Source organism: Triturus cristatus, chromosome 4_2 (genome assembly GCF_964204655.1).
Source record: "Triturus cristatus chromosome 4_2, aTriCri1.1, whole genome shotgun sequence".
In the NCBI taxonomy this organism is placed as follows: domain Eukaryota; kingdom Metazoa; phylum Chordata; class Amphibia; order Caudata; family Salamandridae; genus Triturus; species Triturus cristatus.
The window spans coordinates 96010212-96035362 of NC_140586.1; the positions used below are offsets into that span (position 1 = coordinate 96010212).

Sequence of the window (25151 nt, forward strand, 5' to 3'; positions counted from 1 at the left end):
GACCTGGAAATAAATATGACTCTAGTTCAGATATATTCCCTCTTCCGCATGTCATAAAGGAGATGAAAATGCATCTTTTTCAGAAAAATCTCATTCGCCATCATTAAGGATCCTCCTGGCCCCTATTGTCCCATTGTGTGTATGCAAAGATCCTTTCCTCCTCCCTTCGATGTACAACATCTTTAATGGTTCCTCCTCGACACTGAACACCTTATTTTACTTTCTTCTTAGGATCCTCTCATATACTTGCATACAAAGAATCACAACTGAGAGATATTAATTCAAGATTGGGCAGATAACTTTATGTGTTTAGGACACAGCATGGGCTTGTGGGTGATAATATTTCAAGAGAGTTTAAGATTGTCCTTCCAGGACTGCCCTTCTGGAAATAGTCCAGTATAATCATCTTACTGTGAAACACACAAGGCAAACTCATTTACACTTACATTTTGCATGATCTGTATAAAGTTTCTGCCCTCGTCCCCAGTGCTTTAAATGGGAAAAAATAAGTGCAGGTACTCATTAAATTGAGCTAGAGGCGTGGCTAGTGGGCGGGGTTAGAGGCGGGTCGAGACATGATACAAAAACACGTCTATTGAGTATTCATATTGCCCTTGCATTTCCTGGATAGTGGTCTCAAACTTTCCATATTTGCAGATTAATACCTAAAACCATGAATGAGTCAAGCCATCAAGTACTTTTAGCACTTTCAGGCTAATAATCAATGTGCTCTAGGGCGAGAGAGACTCTGCCACTTACATCGGTTGCGGGACAGAACAAAACATGTGAGAAATGTATCAGTCTAAACAAAATGTGTTAACTCGTTACACAAAATGAAGGCCAAACGCCAAATGTTCATGTTTCCTTGATTTGTAATGTTTACAACTTCTTAAAATAATAATTCTAATGTTCCTGCTTGCTTGCATCTGGCGCAGTCCTTATATATATACAAGAGTGCACACACACAAACAAGCATTCCTCGCATTTCTTTTCAAATACGTCCCGATTCTGTTCCTCTCAAACACACACTATCTGTCTTCACATCTCAAACCTCGTGATCCCTCCCACACTCACCTCTCTCCCGTTCTGCTAATTCTGTCCCCTATTGTATTTTTATCCTATCACTCGCTCTACCATCAGTCTTTCTATTTCTAATCTGCCTTCTCCGCGTCTCTCTACCTCTTTCTGTAACTTGTCTGGATCTCTTACATATCCATATCTGCGCTTACCCCTTCAGCCTCTCTATATTTCCGTACTTTAAACTCTCTGCTCCTTCCCCCTCACTCTTCACCTTCACTCACCCCCATGTTCCCTCCTCTCCGCTCAGCAGAAAGCCCCACGGCCCGAGAGCTTGCAGTATCAGGCAGTGAGCACTGCAGGGTCCCGAGCGTATGCTGAGGCCAGCAGGGTAGAGATCAGGGGAAGAACAATACTGGCCTCTAATGGAAAGGTCAGTTGACCTCCTCCCAACTCACCTAAGCCCCAGGGAGCCCGCTACCTCATCCCCGCTCATCATGGACTCAATGTCCTAGCAGGCGGGCGGGGATTTGCAGGGGAACGTGAGAGAGGAGAAAGACAATCAGACCCCACTGGGAGGCCAATTGGTGAAAATGGCCCTTTGTACCTGCGTTCTTCCACGGCAAACACTAACAAGACCACACAGAGGCAGGCCTCCAATTGGCCATTCAGGCAGCTTGCCTGTTGTCACAACTTAATAATACAGACGTCACGGCCAACATGCTGCCAAAAAATAGTCACTCAGCTGGCCCTCGGGCACCAGTCATTGCCCACGTTATCAGTCAGAACCTGAGTACCAGTACTCTCCTTGACAGTGGAATAGTGCCGGTACTTGGCTTGGTAAAAATAAAAATATGCCGGTACTCAGTACTGGCGAGTACCGGCCCATTTAAAGCACTGCCGTCCCTGCAAATACCTGGGTGGAGCCGTAGCCACCTCCGTAGTATCGCTGCTCTGTCAGCCACTGGACCACTGGGGCGGCACTGTCAAATTTCCTCCGTTGAAGGAGGGCCAGGAGACCGTAAGACGTGGCTTCAATTGTGTAGAGTTTGGACGTGGGGTCATGCCAGTGGGTGCCACCTAAATAAGAAAAACAATTTAGAAATCTCTTCAGCAATTATAGAGAGCCACCTTGGAACAGTGCCATGTTCCTTTGCAAAGAAAAAGTTCAGTGTGTTGACAAAAACGGATAAAGAGACTCCGTATTACAACTGCCAATCAATATAATGCACTTGTAGTACGGCGGATGGGACATCCGGCAAATTTGTGACAGATTACTCTGTCCGGCAAACCCTAAATAAGGCCCTTAATCTTGAGCACATGAGGATAATGAGTCACTATTACAATATTATTTTAGCGTGTAGTTCTTTTTCTCTAGGCTACTGCATTTTGAGCCTAACTAGAGGTGAAGGCCAACATACCTGTAGACAGCTCCATCAGTTTGCTATCACCTTTACTTCTTCCCACAAGAGCCAAGGCATAGGATGAAATTGTGACAGAATACACTTTCTTCAGACCGTTGATTCTGTTTTCCAAGAACGTGGCGGCCTTTTCAATGCTTGTGTCCAAAGTCTGAAAGTGTAAGAGATGAACCTAGAGTCAGATCCTTCCAAGCCGCAATCCTTCCCAGTGAAAATTCACCCTCCGGGGACAGTGTGTGCATGTTGAACTTGTCACACCTGTGTTATGACAGTGCTTATCTTACGGCTCCACGTCATGAGGCACTTTGACGTGCTTACCACGAAGTAGAATATTAGGTACTAGCAGTGTTTGAAACTAGGGAAAACTCTAGGCATTTGGAGAGATTGGCACTTGCTGGCACATGCATCAACATAGGCTTTTGCGATTCCTTAATTGCGATTATTAAGGAATCGCAATTAAGGAATTGCAAAAGCCTATGCATGTAGGAATCGCTAAAGAAATAGCGATTCCCACACATTCCTTAATTGCGACTCGCAAATTGCGAGTCGCAATTAATGAATGCCGTCCCATTCATTCCTATGGGCCTCCAGGCCCATAGGAATGAATTGGAGATTGCATGAGCAATTTGCGAGTACCGGTAGGTAATGTGCTCCCCCTAATAGCGAAATCGCTAATTTTTAAACTTTAATGCATTGCATTTAAGGAATCTCAATTTGGGATTCCTTAAATGCAATCGCAATTTAAGGAATCGCAATTTAGAGATTCCTTAAAATGCGATTTTTGCTTTTGGGATGATGCATCCCAAATGCAAAAATACCGGTCGCAAAGGGGCAGATTTTGAGAATCTGCCCGTTTGCGACCGGTTTTTCTGTTGATGCATGTACCTGTTGGTGCCGTATCATTCATTTCTGGTAGTCTGATTACTACTCTTTTTAACTCCCTAAAGTTGGGTCATTCCTTGCAATAAAGAATGTGGCATGACGTTACTCGCAAGAATAACTGAGAAAAAATGCTCAAAACAAAACTTCTGTAAGTTTGCACTACTTCACCGGGAGGAGGCGCTATACCAAAAGCACTGTTTTACCCCAATAAGTTTAAATGAAAATAATTCTAGTTATGTAACTTGCTAACTACAAGATAAGTACGCACACAGCACAAGTGATAATGATTTGAAAATGTCAGAATAATGTACTTGCCCTAAAATAGGCTTTACAATAATAGAAATTTATTTTCAGCATAATGGCACGATTCTGGGAATTTTGTGTAACAAACATAACTAGACATTCCCAAAATTACGCTCTGTAATTTAAAATTTCACTCATCTACCACATGACTCGGTATTGCTGAAAATATGTATTTTAACACACTTCTTTTAGCTTAAACACTAAGGCCCTGATTCGGACTTTGTCGGAAGCCAGGTGCTTTTTTTTAGCACCATAACAATAACGATACTCTGAGTGACGTTATTGATGGGGTGTAATAAATAGCACCTATTACCAGTTTCTGGGGACTAACAGGGGGACCTTGGTGCTTACCACACCACAATCTGGTTGAAACAGTAAATACTGAAATCTTTTCTCCTGTTAAATTCCGGTAGGTTTGATCTGCCAAAATCTGATGAAGGGTGAGATATTAACAACCCTTTTAGCCAATGGGATGGACATTGTCACCTGCCTTTGGCAATGACCAGAACTTACATTGATAGATGCACTGCAGATGTCTTTAGCTTCAGCCAGTGCAATCAGGACAAAGGCTGTGAGCGATGCCTCCGGCTCTGAACCTTGGGACCCGCCCTGTGGAAAAAAGGGTGACAATGCCAGTTAAAGATAATATCTTTCTTGAGTACTTACCCATTTATGCCTATAAATGTCTGCTTCGTCAACAGAGTTTGAGGAAAGTAGACACACTTTTGACAAAGGATAATTGAGACAAGTTCACTGCAAATAGGGTTCTGCATCACATATGTGCTTTTCTTCACATGGCGAGCCATCACGTGTGGCTTTCCAAGATCTTCATGAGGGGTGTTCCAATCCTTAAGCCATGGGTCAACAAGCATTGGCATAGCCAATAGGTCTCGCCTTTGGGACCTTATAAGTGTTTAGCCATGCAACAGTTGCATAACTAAATACTTATAAGGTCCCAAAAGCGAGACCTATTGGCTATGCCAAGCAGCCTTGCGGCTGGGAAAGTGAAACTGATCGCGATCAAATATCAAAGCGGCCGAAAGTGAAAGTAATCGCGGTAAAACGCGGCGCGCGCGCCCGCGCACATGCACTGTGGCTCTAGGCTAGCTTGGTAGCACTTTTTGGAGCCCTCTCAATAAGTCTCGCCAGACCAGCGCATGCGCTGGGTCAGGCGAGACCTAAAAAGCGAGCCTCACTTGCTATTCCACTGGCTGGTGAACCACAAAGACCACGCTTTTGTGGTATATTCAGGATGATGCAGTTAGCATTAGCTGCCACTATGCGGCGCCCTATCATAAAGAAGCCTTCAAATCTGTCCTAGGCCATTGTTGTTATTTTGAACTAGGAGCTGATATACTACCAGAAAACCAGGGCCTCTTGTGTGCTTTGTAGCTATTTCCCTACAAAAGCTTCTCATAAAAAGCTATGGGGCAGATTTACAAGCCCCTTGCGTCACTTTTGCACCGTCGTTGCGTCACTTTTGTGACGCAGCGGCAGCGTAAAAGTTGCGGCCCATTTACAGCGTGATGCATCAAGGGAGATGCGTCACGTTGTGAAGCCCTGCGCCACATTAAACCTGCGTCAGGTTTAATGTATGCAGGGTGGGCGTTCCGTCGCAGGAAGCCCCGTAAAAGTGACGCAGTGAAATGGTGCGCCATATTGTAAATACGGCGCATCCACGGTGACGCAAGGATTTGGCATGTTGGCGCAGGGAAAGTGACGCATCTCTACAGATGCGTCACTTTCTTGTAAATCTGCCTCTATGTTGGAACACTCCTGGGCTATAATGTGACTAGGTGTCCTAGTCTGAAATCCGCCAGGATGAGGCTGTTGTAAAAGTTCTAACAGACCCAAAGCTGTGTGAATGTTATGATCTTTGTATATCTCATAGTTCTACACACACATGGGGCTGGGCCATATTATGGATGCAGGCCAGTCCTACTTTACGAGGAGAGCACCCTTGACTGGGTATGACACGCGCAATTGGGACAGTGTGCCCTCTTACAGCCAATGAGCTGTTCAGAGTGCAGGAGCGAACTTGTGCCCTCACTTGGAACAGCGCATTAGTGTAAGGCAGATCAGCTGTTGAAACCACTGGCCTGCTCTTCACTACAGGCAGAGATCGGCCTCAATTTAAAAGAAAGGCAAGGATGCCCCCTGCAGGTGGGTAGAGTGCATGATGCCATCTCCGTGTAGGGTGTGCCTGGGGGATTCCCTCTTTCTGAGGGGTGCCATCTGGGCACCACTTCTATGTGGCATACAGTAGAGGTGTGGTGCAGTGGCCAGAGTGGCTGACTACGAGCGCGTGGCTCACGGTTCGATCCCTGGCGGCAGCTCAGCTCAGCATCATTTGACGCTAGGCAACAGCTCACATAATCTCCCCTGCGGCCCCCCAGCACTTGGATACCCTTAAGATTGATAAATTTGCGCTTTCCAAACGCGGAATTATTAATGTGGCGCACAATCAGTGTTTCTCCTGATAGTTTCTTTGCCATGACATTCATATCTGTAATACAGCGCAGCGCATTGGCAAAAGGTCACATCATTTGAATGGGGCCAAACCCACATGCAAATGAGAGAACAACCCCTCCTGATCACGCTGGTGTACATTTTGTGCACGCACAAGCTATACTACTGAAGGGACTGTGAAAGCGTCTGCGGCGCCTTTTGTAATGCCAAGGTGACCCAGGGGTGTAAACAGCTGGTGCACACACTGGTTGCACGCCCAATGCACTTTCTGTAAAACAGCCCATGACAATAGGTTTGACTGTTATCAACTTCTGGCAAAACGATTTTTTGTCTCACAAAAGTTGTATATAATGATTATCATACAGTGTGTACTATGATGTTTCAGAAGTCTGGGCATTTCTGTGTGTCTCTGAAACTGAGCATACAAGAGACAGTCCTGAGATTGCCAAGTGTTTAATATTGTTTCGCCCACCCTTTTCAAAAAGGAATAACTACTATCCTTTACGTATGCAGATGAGACATAGATAATTTGTGTACTCTTGCTTCCTAGCAGCGTGTGTAGTGTCCAGAAGTTTTAAATCCAATTTCTAGACATTACTTCAAAATTAATTTTTTTTTTTTACATTTTAACGTGAATGCCAAGTGTACATTTTAACTTCTCGCTGATATGGAAAATTCAGTAAAAAATCATATAAAAAATTAACATTTGTCTACCTCCTGTTTGAAAAGTCGTGCTTCTCTCTATTTGTGATGATTTGTTTGGAATGTGGAAATTCGCAAGGAGAAGTAGTACATGAATCTAAGGCAGGAAAAAAGAAGAGCACCTTAGGGTGCTTTGGAACAAGTACTAGGGTCTTGAAAAGTTTCAACTTAATCAACTTCACACAGCATCTCAGAGGAAGCAATTTCGTGTAAAAAATGTTTTCACTTCATAATTTTCGTGCTCTTATTTATTTTCTTGCTGGAGAATTATTCCACAGATTTTGTTTTGCAGGACAATTTTCCTGCAGAGAGGTAGGTTATGCAGATTTTCTTCTATTCCAAATCCTATTTTTTTACAAGAATTTACACCTGCTTTTTAGGTCTCACTGAGCCAGCGCATGTGCTACTCTGCGAGACATTTAGTATCGGGGTTTTCAAAGGGCTGCCACAGGCTTTTGGTGGCCTAGCGCTTGCGTTCACGTGAGCGTGCACGTGCGCAGCCGCCATCTGCCTCCCTTCCAGCGCGATCAGTTTCACTTTTTCGTGCTGCTGCGCGTGCGCATCACTAGCGTTTTTTTTTTTTACATTACTACAAGTTTTCTGCGTTGCGCGGCCAATGCTTGTTTGTACAGTGCTTCATACCTCTCGCCCACGGCTTCTAAACACTGCGAATAACATATGTTACTATTGACCAATTGATATTACTCTCTTTACCAACCTCGGAAGAACGCAAGGCTGTATCCGGCTTTCTGGGATTTGAACTCTTTACTTTCCGTCACTGTAAGTGTAAACGGCAAACTTTAAGTTCGCAATTCAGTTCAGGTTGATCTGTGTGTTTATTAAGCTCTTGATCACTGCTGAAAGCGCTAAGATAATAAGTGTTAATTGCACTTACTCGTTAGCACTCATTCATACGCCCTTGGAAAGCTGAAAGACTGCATAGACAGGATGGGAACCGGTGACCCTCGGGTTATTTGCACATGTCTGCAGTGGGTGCAATTGCCCACTGAGCTGCCCAGTGGCGTAACGCAAAATGATGGGGCCGGAGCCCTTTGCAGAATGTGATGAGGGGGCCCCTAAGTTGCTCATATACCACAGAATGCGTTGTCTGGAAGGTTGGCGGCCTTTGTTACGCCCCTGGATCGGACTTTACGATGGCGCAGGCTTTTGGAAAGCGCTTGCATAAGGCCAATCGGCACAACTACGAGAATATTTTCTAACTACGATATAGAATCAGGAACATGCTCAGATGTTTAAGGCTGGATATAAAAACAAATGCAAGTCAGTAGCGCATCTGCAGATGTGAGTGTATCAATTATTGTCTCATCTCTCTTGCCGAACTCCGCAACTCCTACGATTATGATGTCATTTTTGCTCTTCAAAAAAACACTGGATTAGAAATCTAGAAATGCTTATTCTTTTCCAACTATCCACCGGTCCCACATAACTTCTGCCCTGATGAGAAGCAACCACGCAAATCATAGATTACCTAAGTTATTTTAAACAGAACACAAACTCTTCTTCCAAGGGCCACTGAAAAAAGATTGCTACATTTCCAAAAAATAGTTTTAATTCGTCCATCATCCGCTGTTTAATTTCGAAGGAGACAGTGGTGGCTTACTGTTTGAGGGGGCTCTGCAGCATAACACTACATCCTGTGCTTCTATGCTCCACTGAATGATTTGAAAGGTTGAGGATGGACTAAGAACAGCGGATTTTACGTTTTGTTCTAAAGGTAGCCCCTTGCAGGCCCTCTTCGTTGACAGAGTTTCCAGATTTTCGACCATCCTCTCAGGATGTGCCTAAGTGCACTCACAATCTCATGTGGACAGCGCCTCAGGCCCCTTGCCTGGACGACAATGCAGAGCACTTTAATATTAGGACTGGTTCTTCAAACCTATTACTCAATTTATACTCTGGAAAGAACTTAGGCGATATATGTACAAACAAAAAATTGTAAGCAGCACCCCCAAATTACTTTGCGTAGAAGACTACAGAAAAGTCACAGAAAAGGAAGGCTGTCCTCAGAAATTGGTTGCTGGTCACAAATACCCTATCTTAAAATCACAAACATGGAGTGAATAGTGTTTTCTCTTCATACGCAGTACCTCTCTCACCAAACATCCCCCCCACCCCCACCCTATTGTCTATGTTCCTTTAAGTGTGCTGTGCACTACGTCCCTCTTGCCCAATCATAGCTGCGTCCACCCTAAGCGCGAGCCTGAGCGGCTGACGTCAGAAGGCAGCTCCTGATGCAGAGGGCAGACCCAAACCTTACATCAGCGGCTCCTATAACGCATTTCACCTCGGCTCTTATTACTGTACATCATGTTCTTTCGACTGCTGTGTAAGAACAAACAAGTATTGGCATAGCCAATAGGTCTCGCCTTTGGGACCTTATAAGTGTTTAGCCATGCAACAGTCGCTGTTGTTGCACCAAGGATATTGTGCTGCATACCTAAATACTTATAAGGTCCCAAAAGCGAGACCTATTGGCTATTCCAATGCATGTTTCGAGTTTGCAGCTTTGAGATCCTTACACTCTTGCACTTCAAAAAAGGCTCTGTGGTTAGTGACGGGCTGGGACTTCCATTGTTTGCCTTGGAAGAGTCTGCGTTATAAGCAAATATTGTGGGGCATATTTACATGAAAACTGCTCAGTGCGGTGCCACAAGCAATTTTGCAGCGCCGGGTTGCGTAATTTTCAAAATGCAGTGATGCGCTGTTTTAACAAGAATACGGTGGATCCCTTTGCTCACCCCTGTGCCGGTGCTAAAAAATGTACCTAGCGCCAATGCAGGCACCCTTGTACCATGTTGCAATGGTGTTTATGTATTAAATACATTATGTGCATTACATTTCTATATTCACATATTATGCATATGTAAATAAATCTAGAAAAATGATACTGGGAAGAGAATATTCAACTGATCAACATTGCCATTGTTTCCCTCCCTTGATGCAAGAAATCAAATATGATTGATGACTGTTTTCAAATCCTTTTTGACTCAAATCATTGTTCTGGACAAGGCAATGAAAGGATGGAAGCACACATGGGCCTAGTCAGGGCTTTAGTTTTGCTCCATGAAGGTGCATTTGGCCACCATTACGGCTTGCAGAAAAAGGTCGTCTCGGGAACCTATAAGGCTCTAGGAAAAGAGAACCCTCTCATCCTTTGGAGGTGAACATTGTCTCTCCAAATAAATGGAACCTCCTTTTGAACACACGCATAAATCAGATTTCAAAAGTCTGTCATATAAAGCAGCTTTTGTTGTGACAATTACCTCGGCTAAGAGGGTGAGCGGGGTTCGACCTTTATGCACGGAAGAGGCTTACAGAGTTTCCCATCACCGGCTGTTATCCTTGGGATTTCACTTTTCCTGCCTTCTTAAAGTTATCTCAGAATTCCATCTTAATCAAACCCTTTCCATTACAGTCTTTTTTTCATGACCCCCTTTCTCCAACTAAATCTGCTGTCCTTACACTAGACGTTAAACAGGCTCTGAACTATTACTTGGAAGGTCAAAAGGCTTAACTCAATCTAAACAACTATGTTGCATTATTAGGCCATTAACACTGGTAGGCTGCCTCAAAGCAGACCAGTATTGTTGTATCTCATTACCTCCTACCAGAAAGAAGACAGACCTTAACTGGTTAAACCTAAGGTTAATTTTTCCAGAGATACAGTAGCTGCTCCTGTCCTCATAAGCAATGTTCTCATCACAGACATTTGTAAATCAGCCACCATGGTTGATCCTTTATGCCATTTTACCCTAACACAAATACAGAGTCTGCCAGTGAGTCCTACATTTTGGACTTGATCCTACTTTCTACCGGGATATCTGTTAGATATTAGAGGAGACATCTCACTCATCGTATGGCGGCATGCTTCAACGTAGGTGCCTCCACTCACCAGGGTAGGTGAAAATTCTTCCACCCAGCTGGACTCAACCCCCCCAAAAATAACTCTGGGAGCTGTGGATAAGATAATGCTCCGGACATGTGCAGTTTAAAAATGGCTAAGGGTAAATCCAGGATTTCCCTTTATTAGCGGTTACCTTTGTCATGAATAAAAATTCTGTATTAGGAAAACCTAATGGTTTTCACATCCACTTTACAACTTCTGCCTACATGTTTCAGGCAACATTACTCTGCTGTATGGGTCATTTGATTTACTTCAGTGCTAGCTACTCCCTGCCTGCCTACTCCTTTTACTACAGGAGTGCTTCTAACAAAGACCCGTAAGGCTCTCCTACCTGTCAATGCTGTTCACTTGAACCTGTAGGAGCAGATACAAAAAATTCTCATTATTAGTTATCTGCGTAAACAGTATTGTGATAGCAGGGTGATTAGCCCCTTCTAACCTTGATGAGGGGAACACTGCATGCAGCACCCAATCTAAGTATTGTGGACCTCCACCATTCCATGCCATGTGTATGTGAATATAGGGAACTAAATCACTCAGTGACACTCTAACACTCTGCACATATATGTAGGTAACTTTTGACCGATATGTCTGGTAATAACTCAGTGCAAGATATTGTTATTATCTCCTCACTTACCTTACTGGGTTCCTGATGCAACTCTCTCACCCTAGAGAGGAGGGGGCATTACCCTGTAGCCACAAACTTATGAGATATTGGAAATAAAGTCTAAAACCTGCTTTCAAAACTGTATGTCGATTAATTTACTCCTCCGAGTAAACACAGTACTCTTATATGGGATGTCACCTGTCTCTTTTTCCTTATGTTACATGTGATTCCTATTTCTCAAAAAGGTCCTTCATTATAAGACATCCCAATGTACATTTGTGAACATCACGTGTCTTGTTTGTAAATGCATCCCGACAGATTTTTAATCATGGCAGAGGTAACCGCTAATAAAGGGAAATTCTGGCTTTACCCTGAGCCATTTTTAAACTGGAACCCTGCACTTGGCCAGAGCACTGTCTTATCCAGAGATCCAGAGTAAGTTTTTTCTGGTGTCCACCTGGGTGGTAGAATACCTACCCAGGTGAGGCTAGGCATCTAGGATGGAACATGCTGACATATGATGGGTGAGGTGTCTTCTCTAATATCAAAAAGATATCCCTGTAGGTTGAGGTCCAAAATGTAGCGGTCACTGATGGACTGCCTTTGTATTTGGGTGTAGTATACTGAGCCGTCTGGGAGAACATGCAAAGGTTAGGAATCTCTCCTTCGTCTTTGGTGTGAAAGAACTTTACACTATTGCAACGACTGCTACACCACAACAGACACTCTAATGGGTTGGGGTTCTATCACGATCTGATGACTTAATGTAACTATTTCCTTGTTTTGTTTGCATTTAGATCCTACCTTGGAAGCATGGACTAATATACATTTCTTCCCTATTGTTCATTTTATCCAAATAAGGGGAAATCCTATAAGTATTGGTAGAGTTGGCGTCCAGAATCCAGCAAACATTGGGAAAAAAGTTTGACTTTTTTCCATTTGTTTGCCCTATACAAAACCTCTTGTAATCTGCTATTATGTGTCCTTCAGTGTTATCACTATGCCTGTTATGATGTGAGCTCCATAGGATAGGATCATTTCAAATTTTCCCTCTGCACTTACCACCATCTCTCCGTGGATGACTGGGGCATCCTCCTGGAAAAGCCCGTCTGGTTTCTGTTTTTCTAAGATCAGCCACTTCACTGCCCCACACAGGATGTCTTTATTAATGGTTATCAGACTGTTTGCCATGGCAAAGACTTTCACTACATAGGCAGTAAGCCTGAAGGATGAAAGACACAAAAATTCAGCAAACCACAGATGTATACTTTCAAACATATATTTGATGTTTTTACTAAATATATATAAATTCGCACGTTACTGAAAGAACGGACTTTATATTTTTATGTTTTTTATCGTTTCAACATTAAGAAGCTTTCAAAATATCCTTTGAGAGGCTTTGATGAAGTGACATCTCAGTCACAAAATATGTGTGTAATGTGAACTTTTTGTATTTTTGGACACAACAAAGAAATAATAATATTTACAAAAGGTGCCTTGTAACAATTTGTGTCCTTTGATGTACAGTAGCACTTTGAAGACAAAAGTGTGTTTGTGTAAGTGCACCCAATTATAGCAGCAACTGTGGATTCCATGACATTCAATTTTGATATATTTATTAATTTTTACCTCATTCCACTGATGACATTCCTTGGGTACATTTGTACTGTACCAATGCTTAGAAAGATTGTATTGCAAATATAGGGGCTTACGACGAGTATGCGATGTGAGTGGACACGCTTTAGGAGACAGGTCTACGGACCCAACAATCCTCCTGGTTATTAAAGACCCCCATGCCATCACAATGTTCCGAGAAGGGGTAGTGTTCACTCTCTCTCCAGCGATCAGACACTCTGGGGCAGATTTATGAGGGACGTGCGCCCCTTTTACGCCGCCGTTGTGTCACTTTTGTGACGCAGCGGCGGCGTAAACCCTGCGCCATGTTGCGCCCCATTTACATCGTGACGCATCTATGGAGATGCGTCACGGTGTAAAGCTCTGCGCCACATGAAACCTGCGTCAGGTTACATGTGGGCGTGTCTACTCAGGGGGGGCGTTCCGTCGCAGGAACGCCCCTGAAAAGTGACTCCGTGAAATCTATAAGATTTCACTGAGTCACTTTCCCAACGCTGATGCGTCAAAACCCTGCGCCTGCTTGAAGCAGGCGTAAGGCTTGACGCACCATGTTAGGGATAGGGTAGGTTGGAACAGTGCTGGAGTTGCGTCGCGCTTGCGACGCAACTTCAGCACTGCGCCAACCTTACGCCGGCAGATGCGTCACGTATCTGCTTGTCCTTGCGCCACGATGCACCGCATTGTAAATGCGGCGCATCTGGGGTGGCGCAAGGGCAAACTTGCGTGACACATCTTCCCTGGCGCATCCATGCTGATTTGCAGGGATGCGCCAGGGAACATAAATCTGCCCCTCTGTGTGCTGCCCTATCAGCCCCCACAGGCTTATGACTGGCCAATACATGGCTGAAGGAGAAGAGGATTTGCAATCCAAGATAGCGGCAAGAGGCTTTCACAGCAGAGCAAGGCTTCGTGGAGAAATTGGTAGAGTTCTCCCGGTGTTCTGAGGGACTGGGCGGTGGTGAGGAGAAGCCGAGGCGCTGTGCAGGGACCTCGCTCTCACGGGAGAACAGAATGGAGTGGTGTTGGGGCGGGCCTTGGTTCGCAGAGCTGTTGCCTGTTGGAGACCACAAGGGGTGGAGTTGCAGATGGTGGTTGTGAGGCTTCACGGGATGGAGGCCCTGCTGGCTGAGGGAAGTAGGGCAAAAAAGAGCTGTCAGATGCGGATGGTAATCAGACTCCCAGGATATTGCGGCATAGATTTGCAAAATTAGCTGCACAAAAATGGATATTTAGCAGCATAAAAATGGATATTTAGCAGCATTATTGCGCCACTTTATTTTACTCGTAATCATTCCGTTTCAGCCTTAAATCAATGTAAACTGATTTAGCAGAGTATTCCACTGTGAAATAGGCATGTTTAAAGTGTCTGTGGCTCTTCGGAAGCACAGCTCCAATCTCCACCTCGTGAGAGGGGGCCCTATTTCTCCCTGGGGTATTCTAGCACCCATGTATGCACCCCTGCCAGGGCACCGCTGCCTCCTGGACCCATCCAGAATGTGCTACACCTCTAGGCCGAGAGGAGTGTTTGCTTCAGGGCCAGAGTGAGTGTTTTTCTATGCCCAATCTGCATGTCTCCATCTGCACGTGACTTAGGTTTGGAATGAAGCCCGCAATTAAGTAACAGCAGACGGGTGTGTGTAGGGCTTTAAGTGGAAGGAAAAAAATGGTGGGTCTCTCATGGGGGCGTAGTCGATGTATTAAGGGCGTGGCTTAAACACTTAAGCTAAAAATCTGCACTTAATATAATGTTCTGCCCCGAATGGTATTTTGCTGTTTTTGTCCATTCATCCAGATATATAACACAACAAGTAACATTACACCTACAACAAGCCAGGACTATTGGATTTGTCAATGGTTGTAAATTGCATAAGATAAATAAGAAATAACTATGACTTTGTTGTATATCAGTTTAAAAATATTTCAGGTCCTGTTCACGAGGTTGCGGCATAAGGCTAGAGCTACCGCCTTTCGAGCTTAGAAAGCAGGTTCAAGGCTCATGTCGGCCCAACATCCTATGTATGATTGAAAACATGAATATGTCCTTGTGTGGTGGAGCTCATGTAAAGCGCTCCAAGGTTGCGCTGCATAAAACTGAAAAACGAGTTTCTTTAAAACTTCATCTAAAGCAGTGACGGCTGCAGGTTTTTTTTTCACCCTGAGGGTAAAAATGGAGAGCTCAATAGGGACCCGTCTAGGTACCTGCTTTTTAGAACTACTGGTCCTGAGCACCGGCAAGACCCAGCCCACTTAAAACCCTGCGTGTGTGTGATATGCAGACATTCAAGTTACGTTCTCTGCAAGTCCCTGAACTTGTGAATCAGGGAACAGCAGACCCCTGCTCCTGTTAGTCAGCCCGGGATAGATGCACTGGAGCCTACAGCGCGAGAGAGGAGAGTGCGCCAGCAGTCTCTTACGAACAGTACACTTGTGCAACATGGCTAGGCACTGTGGGGCAGATCTATGTAGAAGTTGCGCCACTTTTACGCCGCCGTTGCGTCACTTTTGTGACGCAGCGGCGGCGTAAACCCTGCGCCACGTTGCGCCCTATTTACATCGTGACGCATCTATGGAGATGCGTCACGGTGTAAAGCCCTGCGCCACATGAAACCTGCGTCAGGTTTCATGTGGGCGATTCCACGCAGGGGGGGCGTTCCGTCGCAGGAACGCCCCTGAAAAGTGACTCAGTGAAATCTATAAGATTTCACGGAGTCACTTTCCCAACGCTGATGCGTCAAAACCCTGCGCCTGCTTGAAGCAGGCGTAAGGCTTGACGCACCATGTTAGGTATGGGGTAGGTTGGCACAGTGCTGAAGTTGCGTCGCGCTTGCGACACAACTTCAGCACTGCGCCAACCTTACGCCGGCAGATACGTCACGCATCTGCTTGTCCTTGCGCCACGATGCACTGCATTGTAAATGCGGCGCATCTGCGGTGGCGCAAGGGCAAACTTGCGTGACGCATCTTCCCTGGCGCATCCATGCTGATTTGCAGGGATGCCCCAGGGAACATAAATCTGCCCCTGTATTTTTTGCCTTCTTGCGTTTAGTGTTACAGGCGTAGTTGACAAAGGCAAGCAGTAAGACAGATGGAGGTTTGACCTCTGTTTGAGGACTTTCGACCAGGCTCCTTCCACAGTGCAGTGCCAGGGTTTACTCTACTGTTTGTCAGAAGGCGTGTGGGTCAGTAGGCCAGGAGTCTGCTGAAGAGGAGAGAGAGGAGGGCTAGATGGAGAGCCGTTCTTCAGCGCAGAGGCGCACATGGCCATGCAATTTGTGACCTGCATATGTCTGCACTCCAGCGCTCCCTCTGATAGATAATTTGACGCAGAAGGCTCCCATGGCTGGAAACTAACTTGTTCTCTCATTGAATTGAAATGGGAATTTGTAATGCGCACGTCGCCTTGGACAGCTTGGCCAGGAGGAAGCAGATATTGGATGTGACGTGTGCACGCAGAGCCAATAAAAGGGCATTGCTTGTTTTGCTGTCTCCCGGCAGACACTTTTTTGTAAATATTGTGGCCAAAATTGTAAATATCGCGGCCATCGCACTAGTCAGCTGATTTTGCGATTTTTTCATGATCGCGAAATGGTGGAGGGTCTGGGTAATGCTGGCTCAGAGTAACCTGTCCTGAGAGTGGATCCTTAGGCCGGGGATAGCTAATTAGCAGAGAATGGCTACATGGAAAGAAGGTGTGTGACCGGTGCTTAATTTCAGCTGGCGGTTGCTGGTGGGGGCCACGTCACACTTTTTTTTCCTCATCGGACTTCTCCAGGGCGCAAGAGAGAGAAAACACACTAACAGGAAAAAAGGAGGAAATGAAAAATTGGAAAACTGGGAATAAAGGGAGAAGCTGGGAATTGCAAGAGTGAGATAAAAGGGCAGTCAGTGTCTGGTAGTGAATTAATGATGCCTGATGTGGATTTAGGACTATGGAGACTTGCTCTTTGGTGTGCTGACATTTAACAGTGCCAGCCACAGGCTTCTGAGCAGTGCTTTGGGCACTGACACTCATTTTCCTAATTGAGCACTACGCGTGAGCCCTGGAGGCGTTTCTGGTCCATAGAGGGGACCTATCCATCAGTGGCTACACCGCACACATACAGTGGACACAGAGGCTTAGACCAGTGGCAAAGACACTGTAAGTCATCTTTAAGGGAGCGAGTAAATGGTGTTCAAATAATTGCACAGTCTACATAGTCTGAATGGTGCAAGTCCTCCTGGAGATCAGAAGAAAATATTCCAAACCAGTGGACTGCAGTAACAACAAGGCCTAGCTCTAAGAATTTAACTGCCTGCTGTAGTAGGAGAGAACCAGTGGGTGACACTGCTGGGTGGGCTTTGAGGCCTCATGGGCATTGAGGAGGATTGAATGGCTTGGTCAATGCTTTAACTGTGGGATTTGCTACAGCTGCTGATGTGTAAGATATAGGCTAAGGGCTTACAAAAGTCTTCACTAATTGATGCTGGTGGTTCTTGGATTTGGCCCCTGAGGAGCTCATGGTATGCTGAGATGTCGAAGCCACACTGAAATGACCAGAAGTGCGTGAGTTGACTGTTCAGAGCAAACAAATTGGGGAGTGTGTGTCTCCCATTATGATAGCGTGACATGCTGTAAATTATAACCCACACAAGGTCGACAGGTAGCTGGCATCTTATCTGGTTCACTGACAGAATATCAATGTAAAAAATGTAGAAGTAAAAAATATCAATGAAAAAATATAGAATGCAAAAATATCGATGTCAAAAATATAGTTGTACAAAATATCAATGTACATATATATATATATATATGAGATCCACAATCCTGAAACAATCCCAGTCACGGGCGCGAAGACAGGTCCGGACCTAAATATATATATATAATGAAATAATAAATATTAAATATGTTAAATACTAAAATTAATATAAAAAAGTAGATTTAATATACATTTTAACAAATATAACAAATAGGATTAATTAATTAAAAAATAATTAACATACATATATTTACTTTAAAACAATTAGAAACTATTCATTTTAATGTATTTTATAATTTTACGCCTACCATCACCACTTGGTCCCTCGCCTCCATCGATATCATCACCACCACCATGAAGAAAACTCACTCAGGAGCCCCCACGGACCCCTGCCCCCCCCATATCTTCCACAGAGCCTCCTCGGCCATCGCTCCAGAGCTAGCCCGCACCATCAACTCCTCCCTGTCCACGGGAACCTACCCCCCGGATTGGAAACGCGCAGAAGTCAAGCCCCTCCTCAAAAAACCTGCGGTGGACCCGACTGACCTAAAGAACTACCGGCCCATCTCCGTCCTTCCCTTCGCGGCCAAAGTAGCAGAGAGATTCGTCAACACCCAACTGACCACTTTCGTCGAAGACAACTGCATCCTAGACACTTCCCAATCTGGCTTCCGGAGCAACCACAGCACCGAGACAGCCCTAATCGCCGCCACCGACGACATACGCATGCTGCTCGACCAGGGCCACACCGCGGCCCTCATTCTCCTGGACCTCTCCGCAGCTTTTGACACAGTATCGCACGGCATACTGACCACCAGACTCCACAACGCAGGGATCCAGGAAACCGCCCTCAACTGGATCCGCTCTTTCCTCTCCAACAGGACTCAGAGTGTTAGGCTCCCTCCTTTTCTCTCCGAATCTACGGACATCATCTGCGGAGTCCCCCAAGGCTACTCCCTGAGCCCCACCCTGTTCAACATCTACATGGCCCCCCTCGCCAACATAGTCAAACGACACGGACTAAACATCGTATCCTATGCCGACGACACCCAACTAATCCTATCCCTCACCAGAAACCCAGAAGATACCAGACTCAGCTTTCAAGAGGGAATGAAGAACGTCGCCACCTTGATGAAGGACAGCTGTCTTAAACTCAACTCCGAGAACACCGAGGTTCTCATCTTCGGACCCCACCCCACCGCATTGAACAACTCATGGTGGCCACCTGCCCTCAGCCCCCCCCCCCACCCCCACGGACCACGCACATAACCTCGGCATAATCCTAGACTCCCCCCTCTCCATGAACCGCCAAATCAACGCCATCTCATCCACCTGTTTCAACTGCCTATGGACTCTACGGAAGACTTTCAAATGGATTCCCCCCGATTGCAGAAAGACAGTCACCCACGCTCTCATCACAAGCAGGCTAGACTACGGAAACGCCCTCTATGCAGGAATCAACAAATCTCTACTACGGAAACTCCAAACGATCAAGAACGCAGCCGCCAGGCTAATCTTAGGGACACCTTGCCATGATCACATGACCCCTCACCTGCGAGAACTCCACTGGCTCCCCGTCGAGAAGAGGGTCACCTACAAACTACTCACACACGCCTACAAAGCTCTCAACAACATCAGACCCAGCTACCTCAACCACAGAATGAGTTTCCACACACCCACAAGGAACCTCCGTTCAGCCCTGGCAGAGGTCCCCCACATCCGCCAAGCCAGATCAGGAGGAAGAGCTTTATCCTACACCGCTGCCACAGCTTGGAACTCTCTCCCATTAGGAATACGGCGCTCTCCTAACCTGTACTCATTCCGACGTGATCTCAAGACCTGTCTCTTCGACTGACCTGGAGCTGCCCTACCCTCCCCTCAGCGCCTCAAGACGCTCACGGGTGAGTAGCGCGCATCACCAACCCCTGATTGATTGATTGATTGATTGATTGATTGATTGATTGATTGATTGAGTGAGTGCAACAGTAGGGAAAGTGTTAGATAGTGGAGGGGTAAAAATTACTATTCCCACTACAGTGAGTGTAACAGTAGGGAAAGTGTTGGATAGTGAAGGGGTACAAATTACTATTCCCACTCCAGTGAGTGTAACAGTAGGGAAAGTGTTGGATTACGGACGATAACCAATTAATATTGTCACTCCAGTCAGTTCCAAATTAAAAACAAAGAAAATATTAACAACAAGAAAAACATTTTAAAAACAAAATAAATAAAAACAAATATAAATATGTTAAAAATTAAAATACCAATATATTTAATATTCCATTTAAAAACATAATATAATGTTAAACACATGACAAATACCTACAAATATTATAATAAATAAAATAAAACATACTTTTCAAACAAATAAATATTTTTAATTAGAAATTATTTAGAAACAAAAACATTAATTACATACACTTTTTTATTTCCAATCTTATAACACCTACATTTTAATAAAATGCACTTCCATAATTAACATAATCAATCACCAATGAAAAACATATTAATAATTGAAAAACAAATTAAAACTCATAAAAATTAATTACCTTCCCATACATTACCCCTAGCCATGTCACGCATAACACGTGCATTGTGCGCACCATTTTGCTTATTGTGCGATCCTCTTTCATTCATTTATGCCCATCTACATGTAAACACCTTGGCTCAAGTGCACGCTGTTTTGGCTCATACTCCAACGCTTTGTTGTTTCACTCGACTAATCGGAGCACACGTTTTGCGGCTTGTTAGAGTAAGTTACTGCTCACGCCGATATTATGTGAATCTTAACTCCCCTTTTTTTGTTGATATGGCTTAACAGACCTCTGCCAACTGTTTCAGTTTAGTTAATAATTTCTTTATTAGGGAATTCAAATATATATGAGGGCTTTGTCCTTTCTGCCCCTTTCTGGCTGGAAGCATATCATCCTGTATGATGCTGGCTATTTGAATGCCAGATGGTCCCTACAAATGTTGGACCCTTTTCTCTTTGTCCTTTTAATATGTTTTGCAGCAAGTTGCAGAGTTTGCATTAATGCACAGTTGTTGTACTTATTTGTTTTTGCAAGTTCTAATTTAATATATTTATAATTATTTAAGTGTGCCTAAGCATGATTGATTCCTTGGTTCACCTTTCTTCTGTGGGATTCATCCCAGTATCGATTTCGAATTTGATCTAAGTTTGATTTGAGTAAGTTCAATTTTTGTCTTCCCTGGTTTTTGTGCGCTTGGTGTAAATTTATGCTCTTTTGTGACTAATAAAATTTACACTACTTCTTGGACGACTTTGTGGCCTGCATCTTTGGTCGATTCAATCTATTTTCTACTTATTTATCCAATCTTTTAGTTAAGCGTATACACTTGATAACGGTATTCTTATAATATTGTCTTGCTTTCACCCACATGCTCTCCTTCTAGCGTATTAAAAAGTTTTCAATTATTTTCTTTTCCTTTCTTTCTTTTTCTTGTTTTGGTTATAATTTAAACCAAATATCTTCCTTTTTCGGCAACACTTTGTCCTGATGATGGCTCTAGTCAAGTTTACCTTTGGGCTGAAACGTCAGCCTTTACTTATATGATATGGACTGCTGGAATTGTTTTAACTTTTATCTCGTTTTGTATCCAAATTTGATTTGTTTTCAGTTGAAATAATCCCTTGTCTTTTGCTTAAACAATGGCAGCCTATTACTCTCTATTGTTTATATCAGTCTTCTTTGTGTTGCACCTAATTACGTTTGTTTAAATTTCTTTTTGTTATTTAAAATGAATATTTTGTAAATGTACAAATTCTCCTGTGTTTGCCATTACTGTACAAGGGATTACCTTTGTATTAATTTTTGGGTGTATGTGTTTTGGGGTGTGGTTTGGTGGTAGGATCACTTCAATATTTCATAGTTTGTATGTTTCTTATTTCATTTACATAGCATCACTTTTTGAGTTCAATGCTTCCCCGAGAGAACCATAATCATTTGATTGCATATAACTACCCTGGTTCGTAGGGTTATTGGGTTGACCCCGTTAGTTGGCATTATGTGTATTTGTAAAGTGCACTATCATCAGCGAACTATATCCTGGCACTGAACAAGGTTGTGTGACTAAGTTAATTGAAAATCCAGGTGTTTAGCTTCTTGCAGAATTCAAGAAAAGAAGAGGAGGCACTGATGTGGAGAGGGAGGACATTCTGTGTTCGAAAGGTGATGTAAAAGAACCTGTGTCCTCCTGATCTGTTTCTGTGTATGTGTGGGATGAATGTAAGTAGGAGTCCTGTGGAACAGAGCTGTCTGGGTGGTTGGTGGAATGAAATGTGACTGGTCAGGTAGGTGGGGCCTAAGTTGTGTAGTGCCTTGAATGTGTGTGTGAGGAGTTTGAAATAAGTGTTTTGTGTATCCAGAGCAAATATAGTACTTAACAACGTGGATTTTACACCGCGATACGATCACAACGCTTTTGTATTAACGACCGCGCTGCTTCAACGCAGTGCCACTACAACGCAAGTCGCTACAACGACTTGCGCTAGATGGGGCGCTGGACTTAGGAATAGTATGGTTTACTATTCCAACTCCAGTGTGTGCAACAGTAGGGAAGGTGTTGGAATAGTAAATCATACTATTCCTTAGTCTAGTGTGCTATCTAGCGCAAGTCGTTGTAACAACTTGCGTAGTAATGGCACTGCGTTGTAACAAGGCGGTCATTGTAGTGACCGCATTGTGATTGTATCGCGGTGTAAACTCCACGTTGTTAAGGTTGTTTACCATCCAGAGCCACTGGAGCTCTCTGAGTTATGATGTGTTGTAAGTTCTGTGCGGGGTCTTTGGGATGAGCCTGGCTGCGGCGTTATCCCACCTTGCTGGTTACTAGTGTATGAGGGATAGTTTTTCTAGTCTTGCTTGGGAGCCATTTGAAGATTTTCCTCAACATCTTCAGGGTGTGGAAGCAGGCTGGGTGAGAGTGTTAACTTGTGTGGTCAAGTCCAGTTTGCTGTTGATGATTGTTCCGAAATTCCTGGCATGGATGCTGGGTGTAGGTGTGGGTCCGAGTGCAGCCAGCCACAAGACGGAGTCCCATGGTGATGCCTTCACCTAAGATCACTACTGCTGTATTGTCAGTGATAAGCTTGAGACAGTTGGCTTTCATGCAGTTAGTGACTTCGGTCATGCAGCAGTAAACTTGTTATTTCTGTTGGTGATCTTATCTGAAAGAGAGTATGAGTTGCATGTCCTCTGCATAGGAGAGGATATTGATGTCATGTGTGTGGGTGATCGGTGCCTTTTTGGACTTGTCTCCTCTTTACCCCATGGGGGAAGGATATCAATAGCCAATATATTTTTGCTTTCATTTTTGCTCTATTATTTTGAAGACCTTCAGTTGAGGATCCCCGCAGGATACTTTAGAGGACTGTGCGCATTGCTGGGGACACTGATATGGTGTGCAGGAAGACACAGATTGGCATTGGGAATAGCTAAGCGTATTTTAGATTCTGAAAGCATGGGGGAACAGAATAATTAAAGTTATCATATGGCAGCAGAGTTGCAATGGCTCATGCCCTGGATAGGGGTAGCTGGAGAAGATGAGAGCATAGAGATTAGACTATGCTTAGTGCGCTAAACTCCAGTAGATCTCTAATGGGACAAGATTATGCTGCCTTCACATCACCCTAAAACCGCACCCATGATTATTTGGTGCCTCATCTCAAAATCTCAAATGTAAAAAGAACTATTGATGGACAGAATGCAGAATAATATCATACATTCACCCCAGTACATAGATCTGGGTCTAAATCCATTGTTTTTTTGATCACCATGCCATTCCAGTTTGGACCCAGCCATATGCAAATCAGTCTTGACCCTGTGCCCAATGGGAACAGTCCAGCCCGAAATGCCAGGCCAGGTCCTCCCTGGACTGGAAACAAGCATCCTAGGACAGGTTTCAGGGTTTCACCCCTCTTCAGCCAGGATAGATTTAGTCCAGTGGCATGGAGAGCACGGCATACAAGAAAAGAAAACTTGGGTGAACTTCTTTCTCTGTTCAAGCAGCCAAACTATAGAATTCATTACTCCAAAACAGAAGATCCACAGATAACCTTCTTACCTTCTGTAGATTACTCAACAGCTGGCTCTTCCCTACATGGCCACCATTTTCAAAATACAAATGTACAGCAATAGTATACACAATATACCAACAGGGTAAATATGTGTGTTTGTAAACATGTTTACTTTGATTATATGTATGTATTCAGCTATGTCAATTTCTTTGTGCAAATGCTTATATTACTAATGAATATATATATATGTATATATATATACACACACACACACACTTTCTTAAATTTATGCTTAGCAAATGTATAGTTTACTTAAAATAAATACATCCTTATATTTATGCTTACCATGTATATGGGTCAATACATAAATAACATATAAGTATTTGACTACTTGCTCATGAGTTTATATTTAATATGATTACATATATCACAACATGTAAACAAGATTAGATAAAAAGGATATACAAATGTTAACTTTTTAATACACGTATTACTTAAGAATATAATTAATAGATATGACATAAATAGTTTATTGATAAAATAAAATACACATTAATGGGAAATAAACAAACACACTAGAATAATATGGGTATGTATCTATAGATTCACTGAAAAAACCATAGGTTTCACACATGTTATAGTTAGCGGAAATTTTACTGATAAAAAACCAATGAAATTCCCCCGTTATAGTTAGTGCAGGCAACTATAACTCACGCGACCGCAATCCTCTGCTGATGCTAATACTGTATTTAGACACTTATTTGCCCATGTCTTCTTCCATACATTTTTAGCTATACATATATTACAAATATTTTTTTTTCATAAAGACACATATGTTATCAGCAGAAGATTGCGGTCGCGTGAGTTATAGTTGCCTGCACTAACTATAACGGGGGAATTTCATTGGTTTTTTATCAGTAAAATTTCCGCTAACTATAACATGTGTGAAACCTATGGTTTTTTCAGTGAATTTGCAAGGTTTTTTAAATGCTAATTCCTAACTATAACGTGTGTGAAACCTATGGTTTTTTCAGTGAATTTGTACGGTTTTTTAAATGCTAAGTTACTTTACGCCATTCGTGGCGTGCGCGCCCACTTAACGCAGTTCGTTCCGTGCGCGCACGGTGCGCTTCGCGCACCGTGCGCGCACAGTGAGCACGCGGTGCGCTTCGCGCACCGCGCGCCCACTTTACGCAGTTAGTGCCGTGCACGCACGGTGGGCACGCGGTGCGATGACAAAGCAAGAAAGCACGTCAACAAATCTGTTTCTGCTTTCCTCCGTGACTATGGTATGGGTGCCATTTACCACAACAACTTGCGTTATGACATGCAAGACATTTATAGAGGAGATGGTGTGCACTTCAATGATGAAGGGAACAGAGTCTTCCTCTTGAACCTTAGACTCTGCATCGGT

At 43.8% G+C, this 25151-nt stretch overlaps 1 protein-coding gene across 2 annotated transcripts in view; it reads right to left on the reverse strand.

The window, feature by feature from the left end:
* The window catches only part of LOC146833084 (complement C3-like), a 595871-nt gene that overhangs the window by 149183 nt on the left and 421537 nt on the right, over positions 1 to 25151 (reverse strand). For both annotated transcript variants that reach the window (XM_085600722.1, XM_085600721.1), the window contains 4 exons: positions 12389 to 12548; positions 4137 to 4232; positions 2439 to 2589; positions 1934 to 2097 (listed from right to left, as the gene is read on the reverse strand). In XM_085600722.1, coding sequence (XP_085456848.1) covers positions 1934 to 2097; positions 2439 to 2589; positions 4137 to 4232; positions 12389 to 12548 — 571 coding nt within the window. The remainder of the gene's footprint in view (positions 1 to 1933; positions 2098 to 2438; positions 2590 to 4136; positions 4233 to 12388; positions 12549 to 25151) is intronic.